The sequence below is a fragment of the Pholcus phalangioides genome, unplaced genomic scaffold (assembly GCF_987345545.1).
Source record: "Pholcus phalangioides strain wild (caught in Gottingen) unplaced genomic scaffold, Ppha-v1.0 ptg000010l_1, whole genome shotgun sequence".
Lineage (NCBI taxonomy): Eukaryota > Metazoa > Arthropoda > Arachnida > Araneae > Pholcidae > Pholcus > Pholcus phalangioides.
In genome coordinates this window covers 27706359-27725874 of record NW_028301603.1, presented here as the reverse complement: position 1 = coordinate 27725874, position 19516 = coordinate 27706359, and the positions used below count along the sequence as shown (strand labels likewise).

The window sequence follows — 19516 nt, the reverse complement described above, 5'->3', positions numbered from 1 at the left end:
TTAGTATAAGACAACCATAAGTATTCTTTATGGGCATTGTATAGTATTTTATCATGTGCATATATTGATTATAATTTTTGTTAATTGCATTTTTAATTGGGTTGCTATATATTTTTTGGAAATATATGACATCCATATTTTTATGGGCATCTTTTCCCAGTCCCCTCGTTGGGCATTTTGCATGTTGTGGCATTGTATTTGTATAAGATTCATTTTTTTAAAACTGTCAAAAAAATTGGATTAATTGTTGATCTTATCCTGTTGTCAGTTACAATTGAGTTTAGGTCTTCAATTATTCAGTTAAAGGATCAAAGCCTGTCTCTCCCATGACTATTCTGCAGCTTCTCTGTATTAAGAGAAATGTATTCTCACCAACCAGTACTTAGATCTTATGGTCATTGGTTAGAATGTGTTTCTGCTACAGCAAATTTCTCTATCTGACCTAAAATGTAGCTTCTATCATATTTTTTACTCTCTGATCCGAGAAGGAAGCATATTCTGCACAGCTTGGAACATTGTCCTGACCATATGTGACTGACAGCCAAGTTTCTCTGTATGACAGTCACTTTATTTAGTCAAAAAGTTTGTTTCAAGGAAAATTAGTAATGGAGAACTAATTTGAAATATGGTATAAATTAGCCAAAACAAGATTCTTTTAGTAAACATGTGGTATACAGAAAAGTATGTTTTAAAGATGTTTGTTTCTTTGAGACTCTACAGTATTTTGAAAATTTGCTGCATACTGGTGAAAGGTTACATGCATTGCATTACCATATAAGTTTTCATCATCTTCAAGACCACATCATATCTCTCTATATTATGTGCAAGATTGAAAAAAAAAGTGACAACTCTAGTTTTTTAGCAATTGGGTGATTACTAATTTAATAAGTTAAAACATGTGACAGATTATGTTTACAGTAATGCTAAAACGCAATAAAATGGACTAAACACAGCACAATTGGTTTTTATCATAGAACACCTTAAATAGACTAGACAAATGAAAAGACTTACAGGTAAATATCCTAAAAGTGAGGTTATGCTTTCTGATGTGTATAATATTTTTCCAGTAGATGAGAAGACCATAATAAAACCATTCAGCGCCTGAAAATTAAAAAAAATAAATAAAAACGCAAGGAAAATTGTCAATTTTATTCAATTTGAAAATTGCTGTGAATGCATAAAATGAATATTTATGATTGAGAAATGCTAATTCAACAAAAATAAAATCTCAAGCTATGCTTACATCACCTATTAGTGATTGGCATAAGCAGATACAGGCTCTTTGAACGGGCGGGGGGGGGGGGAGGTGTGAATTTCCACCTTCCTCCTCCGACCTATGCAAATAAGCAAATAATACAATTTTTCGGAGGTAAACAGGGAGGGGGTAGCAACTGAAAATAAATAAAACTTCATTCATTTTTGTTTATCTACATGGACAATGAACTATGACAATTCATTTAAAAACATATGTTCTTACAGAGTAAAGTTGTACCATGGGATGATCGAACTCATTCTTTTCTAAAATTTCAAGTATTTGCCATGCACAGTGATGGGCACACTATGGCAAGCCAGCTAAATGCGGTCCGCTTACTATCTGGCCTGCTGCTGATTTTAAAATAATACAGTCAACGCTCGATATAAACCCCCCCCCCATGTCCCGTCAAAAATGGACGTTACATTGGGAGGGTCGTTATATCAAAAGTAAAACACATACGATAGCTGCTCTATAAAAACATCGGGGACTCATCCTACTAGTCATTGTAATAGAATAGTCGCTATAATGTGGAGTTGTTATAGCAAGCATCGACTGTAGTATAGAAATTTTCAATTTTAGTGTTTTGAAAAAAATTTATCTTAAGGAGAGTGTTCCATTTTTTGTTTATGGAAAATATAGTTGCGATAATTTACCATATTTTAATGTGTATAAGGAACCCCTTTTACACGTTAGTTAAAAGTTTTCAACTGATTCACTATAAACATATTATCTTGAAGATTGCAAAAGGAATTCGATGAAATCAAGAGAAGGCATTTTTGGTTACTTACTTCAAGCATCAGATGAGTGAATTCTTCATTTGAGAGAAATGACGGCTTCCAATTTTCTTGAACCTCCACATTCTGTTGCTGAACAGACATTTCTAAGAAAACAGGAAGCACATGAACATAAATAATAAATTTAATATATAGAGTGCAAACAAATATTAACATCAGACTAAAAATGAAGCCCATTAATTATGAGGGATATGCTCTTAGGTAACTGAATACTTATTAGTACCTATTTTACTTATAAAAGTAAAAGAATAAGAAAACTTTTAAAACTTACCACCATGGTTCCGAAGGAATGAGATGGCAGACTTGAGAACAGTAGATTTATCCATCTTTCTGTTACTGGAGGTGACCATAGAACAAAGCTCATTGATGAGCATGTTGAATTGGTCTCGCCGCTTTTTCTCACTGAGATTCCTGGACTTACTGTGACAGAAAAAAACCATAAAAATAAAAAAAAATACAAAGCAAATTAAGGTTGAAAATATTGAATTGATCAATTCTGACATGCCTTCTTGAAGTGTTTAAAGGGAGAAAAAGCAATACTGATAAATTCAGAGAGAATATATTTGCAATAACATTTAAATAAATTGTAAATTTAATATATTTTTAGTGTAAAGAAATTAAAAAATATATAATTTGTTCAAAAGACAGAGACTTATTTAAAATTAGCAACTTATGATCAGTGACCTTCTCTGATGCATGTAAAAACTACTCATACAGAGATATTAATACGAAGAAAATATTAGGAGAGCCAGGGATTGCCAGACGCCTAGTATACACTGGATTCCAGGGCGTATATAATGGGAAAGGGAATTCCTGTGAATAGTATATTCATACAAACGTTTAGATAACTTAGTGATTTGAAAATGAATTCAGGAAAGAAAATTCATCTGCCTCAGCTGGGAAAAGAACCACCATTCCTTTGCAATCCAGGTGAATGTGTAACAGTTCAAACTCGCAGCGAGTCCGGTGCTGCATCCCAATTCCCTGGTGATGAAAGAAATCCGGAATATATGAAAATCGGTGATGCGCTCGATAGGGGTCATCTTTTCAGTATAAAAAGCAGCGACAATGTTCCCTCTTTGCACTTGTCCTTCCGCTTTATATTAAGCCATATTTCACCACTCGCTGGTTAACTCTACCTGGGGAGTTAGGATGTCCTAATTTGAATGGAGATATGGATCAACGACTTAATGATATCAATTTTTGTCAAAATTTGTAAAATTTCTAAATCAAATTTTTAAATACTATATGTAAATTAAAATTAAATCATTCAGAGCTCAGATTTTGACTCTAATTGTGTTGGATTGCTTCGTGGTACTCATTTAAATCCTGGTGGTGGCAAGTGGTTTGTCACAAATGTGCTAGACCACTATGCTACCGAAGCAACGAATATCTTTCCTTAAAACATATATATGCTGAAAGGGACCATACATGAATAGTCAGACATAACTCAGCTTATAACTCATATATACTGACATTTGCTATCAGGTCTGACTGTTCAAGTACAGCCCATTCAGCATATATATGCTCCAAAGTAGGGGGAGGGGTTCCCTAATCAACGATTATTCGTGGCTTCCTAGTGCAATTTAACAAAGGATCTCTCTTCAAAAGGGAGGGGACCTCAAGTGGTTTGAGCTCCAGTGGTTATGACAACTACATTAGCATAAAGCTACAAAAAGTAGAGGCAACAATATACAGTGTCTTGAAGTTCGTTATTATGGGATTCGACTCCTTATACAGTATTTCTACTGTCATTGATGAATAAAAGCAAAAAAAGTATAGTATAAGCAGTCGAATCCCATAATAACGAACTTCAAGACACTGGAGAAATCACTTTGTTATAATGAAATTTCATTATAAAGGAATTCCAGGTTTTTTACATAGATTCTATGTAAATTTATTTGGGGGGTTAGAAAAGTTTTTGTTAAAAAGAGATTTTCGCTATGGTGGTATTCATTAAAACGGGATTTGACTGTACTTATATATCCTATACTTTTTATATTTATACAAAAAAACATATCAAAACTGAATAAATCATAAAAAGTGAAGACATTAAAGCAATAATCACTTTAAAGTTTCTCTCATTACATGCACTAAAAAAAAATGAAATTTAAAAACATATTCAGCAACAACCTCTTTTACATTACATTCACGGATCTACAAACTTTTTGGCTTGCAGGTGATATTTTTGACTGGAATAATACTTATGTTTGAAAAGTGCAGTGCCAAGGCAGAAACAATAAAATGTTTATGGGTTCATTATCAATAAATATTAAATTATTGTGAGTTCAGCAATTCGAGTCTACTTACACTCTTTCATTCCTATATTTAGCAGCATGTCTGCATGAGAAACCAAAAGAGAAGAAAAAAGAGGGGGAAAAAAGAAAGAAAGAGCAATAGTGATTATAAAGCTCTTTCATTATCATTACAAGCATATATAGAAAATTCATTACCTTCAATTACAATAGAAAAATGGGAAGCCTCTGATATTGACTACTTTTTGTTGAAAGAATAAACATAATTTTAATAATGGTGGTAGTAATTTGATACATTAAATTTGAAGATGAACAAAAAATTAATTTTTTTTTTACCATATTCCCCCTGCATCAGCTGGCATGCCAGGAAAACAACGAGGGAGTGTTTGCTTTTGCTAGAATAAATCTTAGTTTATTGCAAATGTTGGATGCTGAACATATTCATTCTTCTAGATTAGATGAGCTGAATGGAAAAATTAGTAGACTACAAAGTATTTTTTATCATGCGTTCAAGGTTTGAATGAACAGAGCAAAAAATTAAAGGATTGCACTGCAAAACATGATATTTTAGTAGACCTACTAAAGTGGTAGCATATTTTTTTTAAAAATGCTAAAAAAGTACAAAACATAGTTTGTATTTCATATTGGGCTGGCGATAATTAGGTTGGAGTGATAAGTGAGTGTACAATTTTCTCTGTTGTTATCAACTTCCTGGACAAAACATGTTTGCTTACTTTATTATGATTCACTTATTTATTACAGATTGATATCTGTCTTCTGAATGTATTGTGGGATCCTTATTAAATCTTGCTTTTCCCAGCATGCCAAGAATGGACCGGACTCTTAACATTAAAGAAATATAGTGTCTCCTGATTTTTATGGCATGCCAGATAATACAGACATATGACCGCTGACCACCAAAAGAAACCATCTTGGGATGGTTTGCACCTTTTCCCAAAGGGATGGATGGTCTCAGAGAACATGGCGAAGTCAGACTCTATGCCAGGGAAATATGGTAATTAGTGGTTGAATAAAACATGCATTAGAACAATCAGGATTTTGGTGAACATATGCAAGTGAAATTTTTTAATTTCTTAGAATTCAAGGTTTTAATAGAAGTTGTTTTTGACAGGAGCCAAGCATATTCTTTCTGGGAAAAACATTCCTAAATAATGTTTTCTTGACTTTTTCAGACTTAAAAACTATTGATTTACTAATTCTATTTTATTAAGTACTTCATAGAGGAATATTACATTGCAGCGAATAATATTTAAACGTTAGGTTAATAAACTGCAATTAAAAATTAGAAGACTGTTCTCTTTACATAAGAAATAAGAACTTGTAATTGGAGTTGCAGTTACATGTTAAAAGACTGATTTAGCCATCATATATAGGAAATTTTAGGTACCAATACCAAATTTATAGTCGATGTGGTGAACTAGTGCCTAAGATTCATCAAGTTCTGGTATATAACTTAAAATTATTCACACAGTTAAATTGGTGTGTGAATTACCTATACTGTAGTGTAGTTGCTTTTTGATGTAAAGTAGCACATTTATTTATCGGCCTAACTGAGAAACTAGGGTCAATTGGTTTTGAGAAAATCTGGTCAAATGAGGGAAATTAAACCAGTGCAAAGCTAATTATGAATGCATTGTAGATTGATTCTGAGTTAGGTACTTCGTAGAGGAATATTACATTGCACACGAATAATATTTAAACATTAGGTTAATAAACTGCAATTAAAAATTAGAAGACTGTTCTTTTTACATAAGAAATAAGTAATTGGAGATGCAATAAATGCAATTGGAGAAAAGAACGGGGGGGGGGGGGTAGCGGCAAATGAGCAGCAATCTTGAGCGGGAAGTGGCAATTTTTTCGAGGACCTTTACAGTGGATGGGGCAGAATTACCCTCTTCACCTACCCTTACAAGAATACTACCTACAGTCCTGCATTTGATTCCTAAAGCAAACTTTTTTTTCAGCTGCATGGAAAAATTAAATTTGCAGTAAAACGAATAGTTTCACATACCTTCTGGGATCGTCTTTTTCATCCATGTCATCTTAAACATCAATCTAAATGGAACACAATTCATATCATATTCAATTTGTAACAACATATCATACAAATTTATATCATAACATCATTAGTAAGAGCTAAGCTATAGCCATTTTATGAAGTTACGATACAGAATCACCGTTTTGACATTGAAATAATGATAATAATAAATTTTATTAACTGCATCAGAAAACCTTTGGGATTTCAGTCCTGATGGAGGAAAACTGTGGCCTACTGAATAGCTGTAGGCTAAGCCGGCTCTAACACATTATGGGTGTAGTCTTCAAAGGATGTAGGCTACATGACTACTACCACACTGACCAGGGATCCCATTCAGGTTGGTTACCAAATCTCAACTCTGGGTTGCTCAATTGGAAAGGCCTGTATAAGTCCTTATTTACATTGGCACTGCGGTAAAAATAAAGCTGAATATGTTCTGATTGGTTGATTGCAAAATCTAATTATTTGATTGGTCTATTCACATTTCTTTGAATGTACAGTGCTTGCTCATAAACACAAAACAACTTGAAGTTGAGATGAAGGCTATCTCGATGGAAATAATGTGAGGTAAATATATTTTATCAAATGAAAATCGAATTTGTCATCATGTTAAGGATTACAAAAAAAAAAAGACAGAAAAGTAATGCAGTAGAGTCTGGACTATCCGGAGAACTCTGCACTATGCGGCCTAGTTAAATAAAAACAACTTTCCGTGATAAAATGACGAATAATTTACTTTCCCAAGGTATTTCAAAGTGTTATATCAATTTGTGTAATCATTTATGAATGAACAGTAAAATGAATTTAAATAATTTTTGTAAGAAATTAAGTCTACATTAATATTTTGTTTATTTTAAAAGTTTACACATTCATACTGTACAGAGCTTATATGATTTGAGTACAGAGCTTATATGATTATACATTCCCTGCAATTGAGTTAGACATTGTCAAATTCATCTAAAAATATGTATAATATGTTTTTCCTCACCTTCCTTTCTCTGTAATAAATTTTTAAAAAGTGCAATACCATGAGTGTACCCCGGGGGGAGGGGGGTTAGAGCCGAGATTATGGTGTATTTTGGTGTATATGGTGGACACAATGAAAAAAACTGAATTCCCCCCCCCCCCACAAGAAAGTCCTGCTTACGCTATTGCACAGTGCAGTGCATAACAAACATTTATAAAGTACTTGCCTGTACTAGGATTATGTACTAGGACTTAGTACTAGATTATAAAATATGAATAAAAGCAGGTTTTGGTATAAAAAGGATGTTTTTAATGGCATGGGTAGGGTAAGAAGTGAGCATTTATAGAACCCCTGTTTATCTGGCTCTTTTTTGTTATATGGCCTGCCCTTTTCCCACATTAGGCCGGATAGTCCAGAGTCTATTGTATACAGTGGGTCCAGCTAATAAAATTCCCACTTAGAATGTTTTCCTGCTTAGTACAACTTATTTTTGTGGTCCCAATTCAGTAATAATTATCAAAATTTCCCGTTTAAAACCCTTTCTTTCATAGAATGTTTTTGCATGTGGCATTTAAAAAAAAAAATGTTATAAGTGGGATCAGGCAAGGATCTAGGGTAATGTGTTGGGAGGAGCAATTTATTGTGTAGGTTTATTTGATTGTCCTATATTTTATTTTATGTGACAGGTGAATTTTTATCCATCTTATTTGGCTCTTGGGAGGGACAATCTCCCCCTCTGGATCTGCATGATTCACTGCATTCATTTAGGAAATACTCACAGAGATAAAGGAAATCGCCAACAAAAACATAATTGAACTTACCACGCTATCCTAAGCAAATTGTAATCTGTCTGTAAGGTCACCTACTTTGCAACATGACTGCAGGGCGAAAAATAATTACTAAAAAAACATGTTCAGAAATAATAAATAAACAATTTAAAAAAACGTTTCCACAAAATATAATCACAAATGGAAAACAACAAAATAACAAATACACGGAAAATACAAAATTCTTGAGGTATTTCGACAGTCTATGAATGCCATCTCCAGAGGATAAAATATCATGCTGACCAAGCATCCCATTTTGGTAGGTTACCAAATCTTAGCTTTCCATTGCTCAGCGGGAAGAAAATATGTTTGTTCAGGTCAAATGTTGCAGTCAGAGTGATGCTGCGTGCCTGCATTCAAGTCTAGTGCAATGTCTCAAGCAACCAATCAGAATGTTGCATTAGACTTGTACGCAGGCATTCAGTTGCATTCTGACCACAACGTTTAACCTGAACAGACATATTTTCTTTCCACTGAGTAACGGAGAGTTACGATTTTGTAACCAACTAAAGTGGAATACTTGATCAGCGTGCTATTTTATTCTCTGGAGATGTCACTCATAGCCTGTCGAAATGCATCACGAACTCAGTATTTTCCATGTATTTGCCTATTTCATTGTTTCTCTGTTTTTAAAGTGTTTTCTTACTCACATGAATGAAATTTTTCTAATATTTTAATTCTGTTTTAGGTAGCCTTCAAGTACCTTTTGCGAATGAATAGAGGAAGATAGAGTTTTGCTAATTTTTTTCTCTCTTAGAATGGTAAATTTAATTTCAAAGTGCTCTTGTCACCTATCTTTGGAAAACAGTTTTTCCTTCACCCAATACAGAATTGGACAATTTCCCTTTTTTCAGTGCTTAAAGTTGGACATCATGAATACTGTAGGACCTCCGGTGATTTTGTTTCTCAACGAAAGATTTATAGTATGGCAGCTTGTGCCTCCCCAAGATGATCAGATACCACAAATGTTTATAGATATTTTAGTAAAAAAAAATTGAGATCCACACGATAACTGTTAAGCATAGACAGACAGATATGACTGTCAAGAGAGACCATCTTGGGATGGTTTGCCCTCTTTCCCAGAGGGATGGATGGTCTCTGACAAACTGTTGGGCACATGTGCACCTTTCCGGCACAACTCATTTGGTGATAGAACAGAGTTGGTTTCAAAGAATGAAGGCCCCTGAGACCCAGGACCTTTACCAAGGCTGTAGCAGGGAGAACTTGGGGGGTCTTGTCCTCCCCCCAAAATGTGAGAAAATGACCGAAAAAGGGAAAAAAGATGGCCAAATCTTTCACTTGGTTCTATCGCTTTGGTCCCCCCCCCCCCGAAATGAAAGTGGTCTCCCCCTCCCGAATGAAATTACTGGCTATGGCCTGACCTTTACGGTAATTTTTTGTTTTTCTTCCATGCCATAAATCCACTATCAGAGGGCCCGTGAACAGGGCCATCTTAAGAGCATCATATGCCCACGGGCAAAGTAATTTTTCTTAAGCCCCTGCCTTAGAAATACCAGCCTCCCAATTCACATACTTGCTGTTAAAAATTGGATGCAGATCTTGCTTTCTTGAGGCCCTTCTGCACTCGAGCGCACCCCCCCCCCCCAACCAGGTTGAGCCCATGTGTTAAAAGATGGCACTGCCTGTGAAAAATCTGGCTTGGGGGGGGGGGGGAGCTGTCAAAGATTCAGCCTAAGGGCTGCGCTCCAGGATGTGGGTGCCATAAGCATGGCCCCCACATCCTGTAGCGGGGCCCCTAGGCTAGGATCTTTTGCGGGCCCCTCGGTCAAACTTTTAACGGGCCCCTTCTGTAGTTAATTTATAGCGTGAAAAAGCAAAACAATGATGATAATCGTCCCGGGCCCCAGGGCTAGAGCCCTGGCAGCCCCCCCCTATGTGGGGGCCATGGCCATAAGACTGGAAAGGCTCTAGCCTTGGGGGCCAAGGCATAAAATCACATAATTTATGTTTTCTATACAACAAATTCACTATTTAGATGGGCCCGCCAATAATCTCAGCACGGAGGAACGGATCTACGATATGGAGGGCCATATCTGTAAATAAGCCAAAAAACTTTTGCGATTAGTGTTATCAATTTTAATCCGCGCAAAAAAATAAATTCCACAGAAATCACTTACACCAGTCTAAGAAATCCTCATCACAAGAACACAACTTTTATCGACATTATAATGACACACCAAAAAAAATTCATATTAGATACACTCAATTTTTTTTTTTTTTGTGACATGGGTGCTATAGAAAAGAGCAAATATATGTAAAATATCTATTAGTGAAGTTTTAAAAGAAAATAAAAAAATCAACTTCATCATTGAAAAAAAAAAACCCATATACATCAGCAAAATTGGCTTTTTATTTTCTGTATTAAGATAACTTGGTAATATATTTTTCTCTATTTTTTGCAGATAAGTGCCTAAAATTGTGTTTTTTGTGAGGATTTAGCATTTCAATGGTTATCTAAAGAGATATTGTATAAATATTTTCCCATAAAGATACAGTAAAAAAGAAGAAATATACAAATAAACATACCTCATAATTTAAAAACATGATGAGTCAGGAGGGAAGAGAGAAAAAGAAAAATACTTCTTTCTTTCCTTTGGCTTAAGAGATGGGATAACACTCAGCAGTAAAATAAAAAATTACAACCGCGATGAACCAGACGACACAGACTATGTGTGTGACATGCGCTCCTATAACTTACGTAATAACAACAAGCAGGAAAAATATGCTAACACAACCAAACAGCAATTTTTTTAAAATTTAACTTCCTCCGGGTTATGAAAATGGATACATATCTTCCTCTTCTGGTTTTTTTTCTCCCCCTCCCGACACTTGAAAAAAAAAAAAAACAACAACAACAACAAAAAAACTACTGTCGGGTGCGTTCGCGTAGTTTCAGTCGAGTTTGCGAGGACGTCACATCATCTCAAGTGCTGGCAATGGCCAACAGCAACCTCTGGTATATTCTAGAAACGTTATGCTGATCCTCCAATAGAAATGCCTCGGGCGTGCTTGGGATCAAAACTTATCTCTCGAACTCTACCATTGGCCGATTCCGTCGGCTTTGATTAGCAAGTTATGAAACTGCTTACGTCATCATTATTTATCTGCGTGTTGAGGGTTCTGCGTTCCCCCTACGAGGGAGGGAAAAAACAAATATGATTCGTCAAAATTTGTGGAGAAATACATATTTATTTATTTTCATTTTAAGTTCTGTGTTCATTTTTCTATGGCGTGATAGTAAAAGAAAAAAAATATTTGAGCCGAAAAATTTATAGGTATATTATTAGTGAAACTTCGTTATAACGATATTCTGTGAACCAAGAGTTGTAGAAGGATTATCGTTATATCGAGAGGTAACATTGTTATCACGTGCCACCAAATTTATGCTGTAGTTGGTATCTAACCAGTGTACTATATACATATATCAGAAAACGCGCTTTGAAGCATTTATTCGTCGCGAAAAACTGTAATGAATTAGTTGATTCATTCAGATGCATTGCCATGTAAAGAAGTTTACCGTATTGCAATTTTGTGTCTTACAGAGAAAGTGGCAATACAAGCAGCTTTATCAACGTTTTCGGTGATGATGCCGTGCAAAACAAACAACGATGGTTTTTAGACGTTCTTGGAAAAATGAAAACAACTGACGAAGTTAAAATTGAATTCGAGACTATTTTTGAGCGAAATATAAAGAAATATCGTTGTATATAGCGGTTCAAAAATCTCTTTGTAAAGTTTATTGTTATAGAGGGATTTATCGTAATGTTTAACATTGGACAATAGGTAATTCTATACGAGATTTGAAACAATATGAGGTGGCAGGTTGCAGAGAGATCTATCGTTTTATCGAGTATCTTTGTAGTGAGGTTTCACCCATTATGTATTTTTTATCTATTTTAAAGTTATAGGACGATAAATTATTTTTCATCAACACAACTGGGGCCCCTTCAGCAGTGGAGTAGTTACTGGGGAAGGCTTATAGCGGGATGTAGCCAAGGGCCAGTACCGTCTTAATGCATGGATCCACCCGGGCACAGCCCGGGGGCCTCAAGAAAAGAGGCGCCTCACAAAAATGAGAACCGGTTCAAATTTTTGAAAATTCGCCAGGTAGGGCCATAGGTGGTGATACACTTGGAAGTCTGGGGGGGGGCACGATGATGATGATGATGTCAATTCATATATACATTTATACATTAGATCAGTCGACTCCATCTTTGACGCAAAGGTGTATCTCCGCCCACGGGTAAGGCCTCAGAATAATTACTTGGCCCGGGGGCCCATGATGCTCTGTTAAGATGGTCCTTGGCAAGGGCGGTAAATTTAGGGAATAATGGTGGTCAAGAAAAGAATGAAGTACAATGTGTGAGTGAAGGGTAGCGAAATATGTATAGCCCAGAGGTGCCCTCATGGTGTGTGGCAGGTGCAGTCGCACTGGGCACCAAGCTTTGTGAGGTCTCACACTCACGGTGAATTATTGGAGGCTTCTTAACACCAATTCTTATATCACTTTTTGCATGAATTCTGAATTTTCACATCAATTCTGGAATCATAACTTTCACCGATTCTGAATTTTTATCGGTGCTGGAATAATTTTTAATTCATCAATTCTAAGATTTTCATCAGTTTCAGGGCGAATTGCTTCTCCCATTAGATTGAAATTACCTTCAACGCTGAATATTCATTAATTTTTGTGCTAATTTACATCTACTTGTGTTTTCAAAGTTCTTTGTATATTTCCCAGCTGTATATCCTAAAATGATGGATGCCGATTTCCATGGCCCCCACATCCAGGAGTAGGGCCCCAGGCTGGGATCTTTCGCGGGCCCACTGGTCAGACTTCTCACGGGCCCTTCTATAGTTAATGTGTAGCGTGAAAAAGCAAAAAAAGTATGAGAATTATCCCTGGCCCCAGGGCTAGAGCACTGTCAGCCCCGGCCTTGTGGGGGCCATGCCGATTTCCCCTTCCCTCAAAACATAAAATCGGGTAAGGGAAGTCCTAAACATATTTGGTGCCCCGAAGTTGTTGAGACCAACCCGCTATTAGTTTTCGCCCGTCTCAGCGTGTATATAGGACGGCCCTGGTAAGTGCACGCGTATTGCCTGGAGAAGTGAAAGGACTTGTCAGTGAGTGAGTGACCAAATGAGTTTACAAGCATGTGAGTGAACAAAACCGGCAATTAATTTCAATGTTATTTGAAGGCTATGAACTCAAAATTCATCTTTAATAAATTCATTGCGACTCACCCTCTAAGCCATATCATGACAAATCGCATAAAGGCACTTGGCCCGCGAAGCAAATATGGCCCTGGGGTTATCTGATGCGGCCTGCCCACCTCAAACCAAATTTTGTAAAAATGAACTAAGTGGCACATTTACGGATCGCTTGTGTCCCGTGGTACAATTCCAGAACATTTAAGTGGCCCGTGGCATATTTTCAGATCACTTAAATGACCCGGGACACAGTTCCAGAACACTTAAGTGATCCGTGACACATTTAGAGATTCCTTGAGTGACATGTGACGTAGTTTTAGAGCACTTAAGTAGCCCCCAGTGCGGTTCTATATCACTCAAGTTTCCCGCGGCACATTCTCAGATGATTTAATTGATCCGCGGGATATAATTACGGATCACTTGAGTGATGCGTGGCACAGTTCAAGAGCGTTTGGATCCGTGAAACATTTAGAGATCACTAAAGTGGCTCTGTAGGGCACTTATCAATAGGGGTGTGTTACTTCCAGTGCCCACAAACTATCGAAAGGTTTTTCTCGTTTCTGACGCACCGAGTAAGATGCCATGAAAAATATTTCATATTTTCATAAAGGGTGGTTGATGACCTAAGCATTATCCAAACCCCCCCCCTTGTCATCAAAATTCAGCAAATTGGAACCCCCCCCCCGTCATCAAAAGTCAGCAAATTGGAACCCCCCCCTCCCTCCCATCGATGCTGACGTAATACTTGAATGGCCCCTTATAGTCAGGTAGGAGGGCGTCAGCAAAATCATTTTGCCCGGGGCAAATGATTTAGGCTTATCCTACGACTTGTAGGATAAGCCCTAAAGGTTCTCGTATCCCGTGCATTTAAACAGGTAGCACTGCCCTAAAACCATCGAGCTTATATTACTATTATAATAATATAAGCTCCATGCCTAAAACCGCTGCTCCATGGTCCCCCATTTTGGCAGCAGGTTCTCAGACCAGACTTGCACGGCACCCCCCCCCCCCCATAGCTAATTTATAGTGTAAAAAAAGTTTAAAAAAAAGTAAAAAAAAAGTAAGATTGCCCCGAGGCTGGAGCCCTGTCAGCCCACCCTTGTAGGTGTGTAACTTTCTCAACTTATTCCGGCGCCCCCTATTATTTGGCACCCTGTGCAATTGCACAGGTTGCACCGCCCTAAGACCGCCCCTGTGTGGAAGTATAATTGAATTAATGATAGAGTACGTATATAGCCTACGTATGTGATGGGACTAACAATCAGAAATCTGAACAACACAAACAAAATATAAGAGTTTTACTTCAAATTAAAATTACAGATGTGAAGATATTTAAAAAAAAAATTTCAAACTTATTAACTATCTCATCAGAATCAATAGCAATTTTAGCAATAATTAGCAAATTGGATATAGGTTGATAGGCTGGTAGGATCAAAATGGGTCGAGGAACGCAGTTCTCTAAGGTTTGTGCCACCAAAATGGATTTTCAAATCGCGATGTGTTTGTAAATTTCAAAAAAATATCATAAATATTACCTGCGACTGACATGAAAGACTTTCATGATTACGTCAGAGATTTTACATAATAGCGTGTTTTTATACACTGTACTTATTTCTGTATAGTGATCCCCCCCCCCACCTCCCCGCGAAAGGGAAAAATCGGGCTGCAAGTGGGAGGGAGATCAGTGAATAGGAACAGCCGTCACTTTATTACGTATATATATACACGATATAAATATATATCATATTTTTTCCACCTTTCATTCAAATGCGGTTGGGTGGTCTCTATCTCTCTCTCTCTTTGCGCCTATTTCCAGGTATTCGTTGAAAAGAATGGTTTCTTCTTTGATGTTGTTTGTGTGTTGGAGGCGTTGAGCAGCCGCTCAATGTCTAAGGTATTTTTAGCTCAACCGAGAAAGAAATGGGATATTATATTTAGCATTCATTGTTGTTGCCATCGATATTATTACGAAATTATTGAAAATCTTTACGTCTCGTTTATGTCATAATATTGATATACAATTGATATACAAGGGGTAGTCGGATATATTGATGTGTGCCTAGATGTATATAAGATGCTTTATACGGTTTTGACGCCTGTGGGTTGAACGAATTCTGCCACCCTTCTCCCATTCTAGTATAATTTTCTTGACCACTCATTTCTCGACTTTACCCCCTCGTGCTTACCCACTTGGCCTCCCACTCATGCTTCTGTCTCTAAATCTCTCTTTTGTTCATTCACATGCATGCCTACTCCTTTGGTCAGTCCCCTGCTCACACACTATCTAAGTCACTTTGATCATCCACATACTTGTACACTGTTTTGGTCCCTCACGTGTTTGCACACACTCTAGGTTTCGCTTTTGGTCTCTCACTCATATGGTTAATTGCTTTCCAGGTAGCTCTTTTGGTCAGTCCCGTGTTCACACACTCTTTAGGTCATACCTTTGGTCGGTCCCATGCTCATACACTCTATAGATCACTTTTTTGGCCACTCATTGACCTGGTCTCCCGCTTTCTAGGTCACTCTTTTGGTGAGTTACATGCTTGCACACACTCTATAGCTTTTGCTCACACAAACGCTTGCACAATCTTTTTTTCATTCACATGGTTGCAAACTCTCTAGGTCACTCACTGACTTGGTCACTCGCTCTCTGGGCAAATTTGGATTTACGGTAGGCTATACAAATGTTGCCGCACTTCTCCCATTCTACTAATTTTCTTAGTCATTCTTTCCTTAAATTTGCCTCAATCGGCCGCAAGAATGCCCCGAAAGAAATGACCACTTGGCCAAGAGAGTCGCAGGTTAATAAACTCTAGGGAAGGCAGCACGGCTGTTTCAACGCATGGGTACACCAGGGCACGATCCAGGGACTCAAGTGCGTATGGTAGTATTTCCTAAAGTATGCGTCGCGGCTTCTTAGGGCTTCATCAACCTCTGTCAGGGGTGTCACGGTTAGTTTTCGATATCAGTTTGTGCATATTCAGTACTTGGTAGTTCTTATCTGAACTAATTTGGAGAGATGATGGATAAACGATGGCTAGGGCAGGGACGTTGAAGGCGACAAAAGTTTGAGAACCACTGGCGTAGGAGGTCCATGATATAAATCTTATTGTGATTTTTTATAATAAGTATATGAATTAGCTGGCACTTTCTAGTCTTCTAAGTGGACCTCCTCCTCCTGACCAGAACGTGGCCCGCCGCTCTGTCTTAACGAAGAGATATAAGCAGGTGGTGAAAGACCTGGACACATGCTGAAATGTAGGCGGACCACAAATTACCACTCTGCCGCGGTCCATGATGCTCATGAAACGACTTTGCAGTGTAGCTGCGGGTAAATGACAAGAAAACTATGGGTAAACGACCACTTGTGAAAGGAAGCTACAGGTAAATGACCACTTGTGCAAGGAAGCTACAGGTAAATGACCACTAGTGCAAGTAAACCGCTGGTAAATGACCATTATGGAAAAGAAGCCCCGTGGTTTAATGACCATTACGGAAAAGAAGCCCCTTGGTTTAATGACCACTGGGGAAACGTAGCCACTGGTTGCAAAACTTTAAGAATCACTGGTCTTGGATATTTTTGCTGGGTTTGGGACAGGTTCTCTTTGCACAGATAATTTGATCTCTTTGGGACAGGTGTGAGGGGGTGGGGGAAGAAATAATCTTCTTCTCCTTCTTCTTCAGGTACGTACAGATTCCACCCTTGATAGAAAGCACGCTAGTAGAAGGTTAATATGTTAGAATAGTTTCATTTTCTAGCTATCTCAAACAATTGAACTATTTCGTGCTTTTATATGAGCCTGATATGTGCTTAATCAGGGCCGCAGTCAGAAATTTATTTCGGAGGGACACGACTGGTATTTCGTGGGAAGGGGAGGTACGAAAGTGACAGAAGAAGAGACCATTATAACCACGTTATTCCATATTTATTTTCTCACATTTTGGCCAAGACCTTGATCCAATGTGTACCTACTGAACAAACTGTGATTTGTCTTGATTCGTGTCAATGTGAAATTCATCATTCTACAAGCTGCAGCCACTACTGGTTGAGGAAAATGAATAAGAAAACGGTGTCTTTTCTGTATAGAGACCGGATTTTCGTCAGGAGCAACTGCTTGCAACGAAGCGTAAAAGCCCACCCTCATCCCAGATTTGCTTTTATTATATAAAAGTCAATTACAAAACGCGACCCGCCAACGCACAAAGAATTTCATTCGTAGGTTCTGTGGAGAAAAATTTCGAAATTGTTATTTAGGATTAGGTATGTGTAGTTTTTTGTCCATTGCCTTTTTCGTTTTCCAATCATGAGCGCTCACAAACATTCTCCCGGCTTCCCGGTGCGAGCTTCTTCTTCTTCTTCTTGTATTATTCTGTGGGTGGTAAGTTCTGCTTATTTATCGCTACATAATATCACTTTTTTTAATGTTGTCATTCACAAAGAATTTTAGTTATTTATAAAAAAAGAAAGAAGAAAAGGTTTTTGTGTGTCTCTTTGACAATCAAAAACATGCCTTTGACAATCTTGTATTTCGCTTAAATGAAAATGAAGGAAAGAACAGAATAAAGTTTATGCGGTTCCTTTCTTCATTTTCAGCGATTTTTGAATTCAAATATCTAAACGAGTATTGCACTTAAAAACATGCATTTTTTGGGAGTCTCAGGAGAGACAGGGTAACAATTTTTTCTAATCGGGATTTTTAGGCCTGAGTGATCAAATAAAAAGTTAACTATTTTTTTTTAACAACTATACAACTCCTTGCAATACGAATGACGTATCGGAGGTCTACATGCTATTTGGATACTTTTTTCAAATACATATTTACCATATTATTGAAGCTATTATAAAGACTTATATACGTAGTTAATTTTTTCTTTCAATAAGTTTAGCATTTCTAGATTGCATTTCTAAACTTGATTCAGAATTGTTGAAAATGTAAACTTACACAACTCTGACTTTAACCCAAGGCTGGAACAAATCACAAAAACATGTAGGCTCCTGAAAAAATTTTTAGGCGCCAAAAAATCTTTACCGGAAGATAAAGTCGAAAATAATGCCTCTTTTGACTTTTTAAGGGCATAGTAACCCTCTTTCATGTTGGCAGATATTCTGCTATAAATTCCAAACATTTTGTGCTGCTCTCAGCCTGTAATTTAGTAACTACACGAAGGAAGATATTAGGCGTCAGTACCAGTTATTTAGTCACCATGGTGACATGGCGCCTGGGATTTGTCCAGTCCCTCTCATATATGTATATTAGGCCAACCGCAAAAATTATTGATGTTGAATACCCCTCCCCCCTTCATGACCCCCGTTCGTGGTGTTCGCTACACGAGAAAAGTTGGGGAACACGTAATGTAAATAAATTAACTCCTCCCTTCGCTTACAAGCTATTGGCAAGAAGTTCGAATGATCTCTATTTGACGAATTGGGGATAGATATGGTAACCTTGTCCTAACTTAACCACACGTTAGAAGAAGGAAAAAAGTAGAAGAAAAGCAAGAATTAAAAACAAATGACAGTAAAACAATATAATAGATAAGTACACGAGAGAGTAAGTACAAAGTAAATTTCTCTTTTCACTCTCACCCTATCTGTTCTCTTTCGCTGTTATATGCATATAGTAGAAGGATACATCACACGTGGGGGGAAATCACTAACAGGGGTATAGAAATAAATGGAGGCAAAAATAACTATTTTTTATCATGGGGTTACAACAAAGCTTCGTGATGATCAGGAAAGAGGAAAGGAAATAGAGAGAACTTGTTTGAATTTATTCCGCTGGTGTTTTGGCGCAATATTACGTCCTTGATCGTAAAGTGGTTAATAACTGCTGTTAAAGGATATTCAAGAAGAATGCATGCTGTAATCTTGAATTTACTAGCTTGATTCTAGTACATAGTTTCCCCAAACTTTTTGTTCCATCGCCTCCTTCCGCAGAATTTTTTTTCTCCCAACTCAAGCCAACTCATAGTATCCTATGTTATACCCGCAGCTTCTACCGCTCCCTGGACCTTTCCATCGCCCGGGGGCGATATTGCCCACTTTGGGAAACACTGATCTAGTACATTCATTGATTCACAATCTTGAGAAGTCACGTCTGAATTCCAAAATTCCGATACTTCT

At 37.3% G+C, this 19516-nt stretch overlaps 1 protein-coding gene across 3 annotated transcripts in view; it reads right to left on the bottom strand.

Annotated features, from left to right (window-relative positions):
* Positions 1-11130, bottom strand: part of Clk (circadian locomoter output cycles kaput protein Clock) — a 42963-nt gene extending 31833 nt beyond the window's left edge. For 2 of the 3 annotated variants that reach the window (XM_089237993.1, XM_089237994.1), the window contains exons 1-7: positions 10705-11130; positions 8152-8208; positions 6337-6380; positions 4360-4389; positions 2321-2469; positions 2044-2135; positions 1012-1101 (exon numbers count right to left, since the gene is read on the bottom strand). In XM_089237993.1, the coding sequence (XP_089094119.1) occupies positions 1012-1101; positions 2044-2135; positions 2321-2469; positions 4360-4389; positions 6337-6362 (387 nt within the window). In that variant the 5' untranslated portion in view covers positions 6363-6380; positions 8152-8208; positions 10705-11130. The remainder of the gene's footprint in view (positions 1-1011; positions 1102-2043; positions 2136-2320; positions 2470-4359; positions 4390-6336; positions 6381-8151; positions 8209-10704) is intronic. The other variant, XM_089237995.1, reaches the window with a different exon arrangement.
* Positions 11131-19516: the final 8386 nt, after the last annotated feature.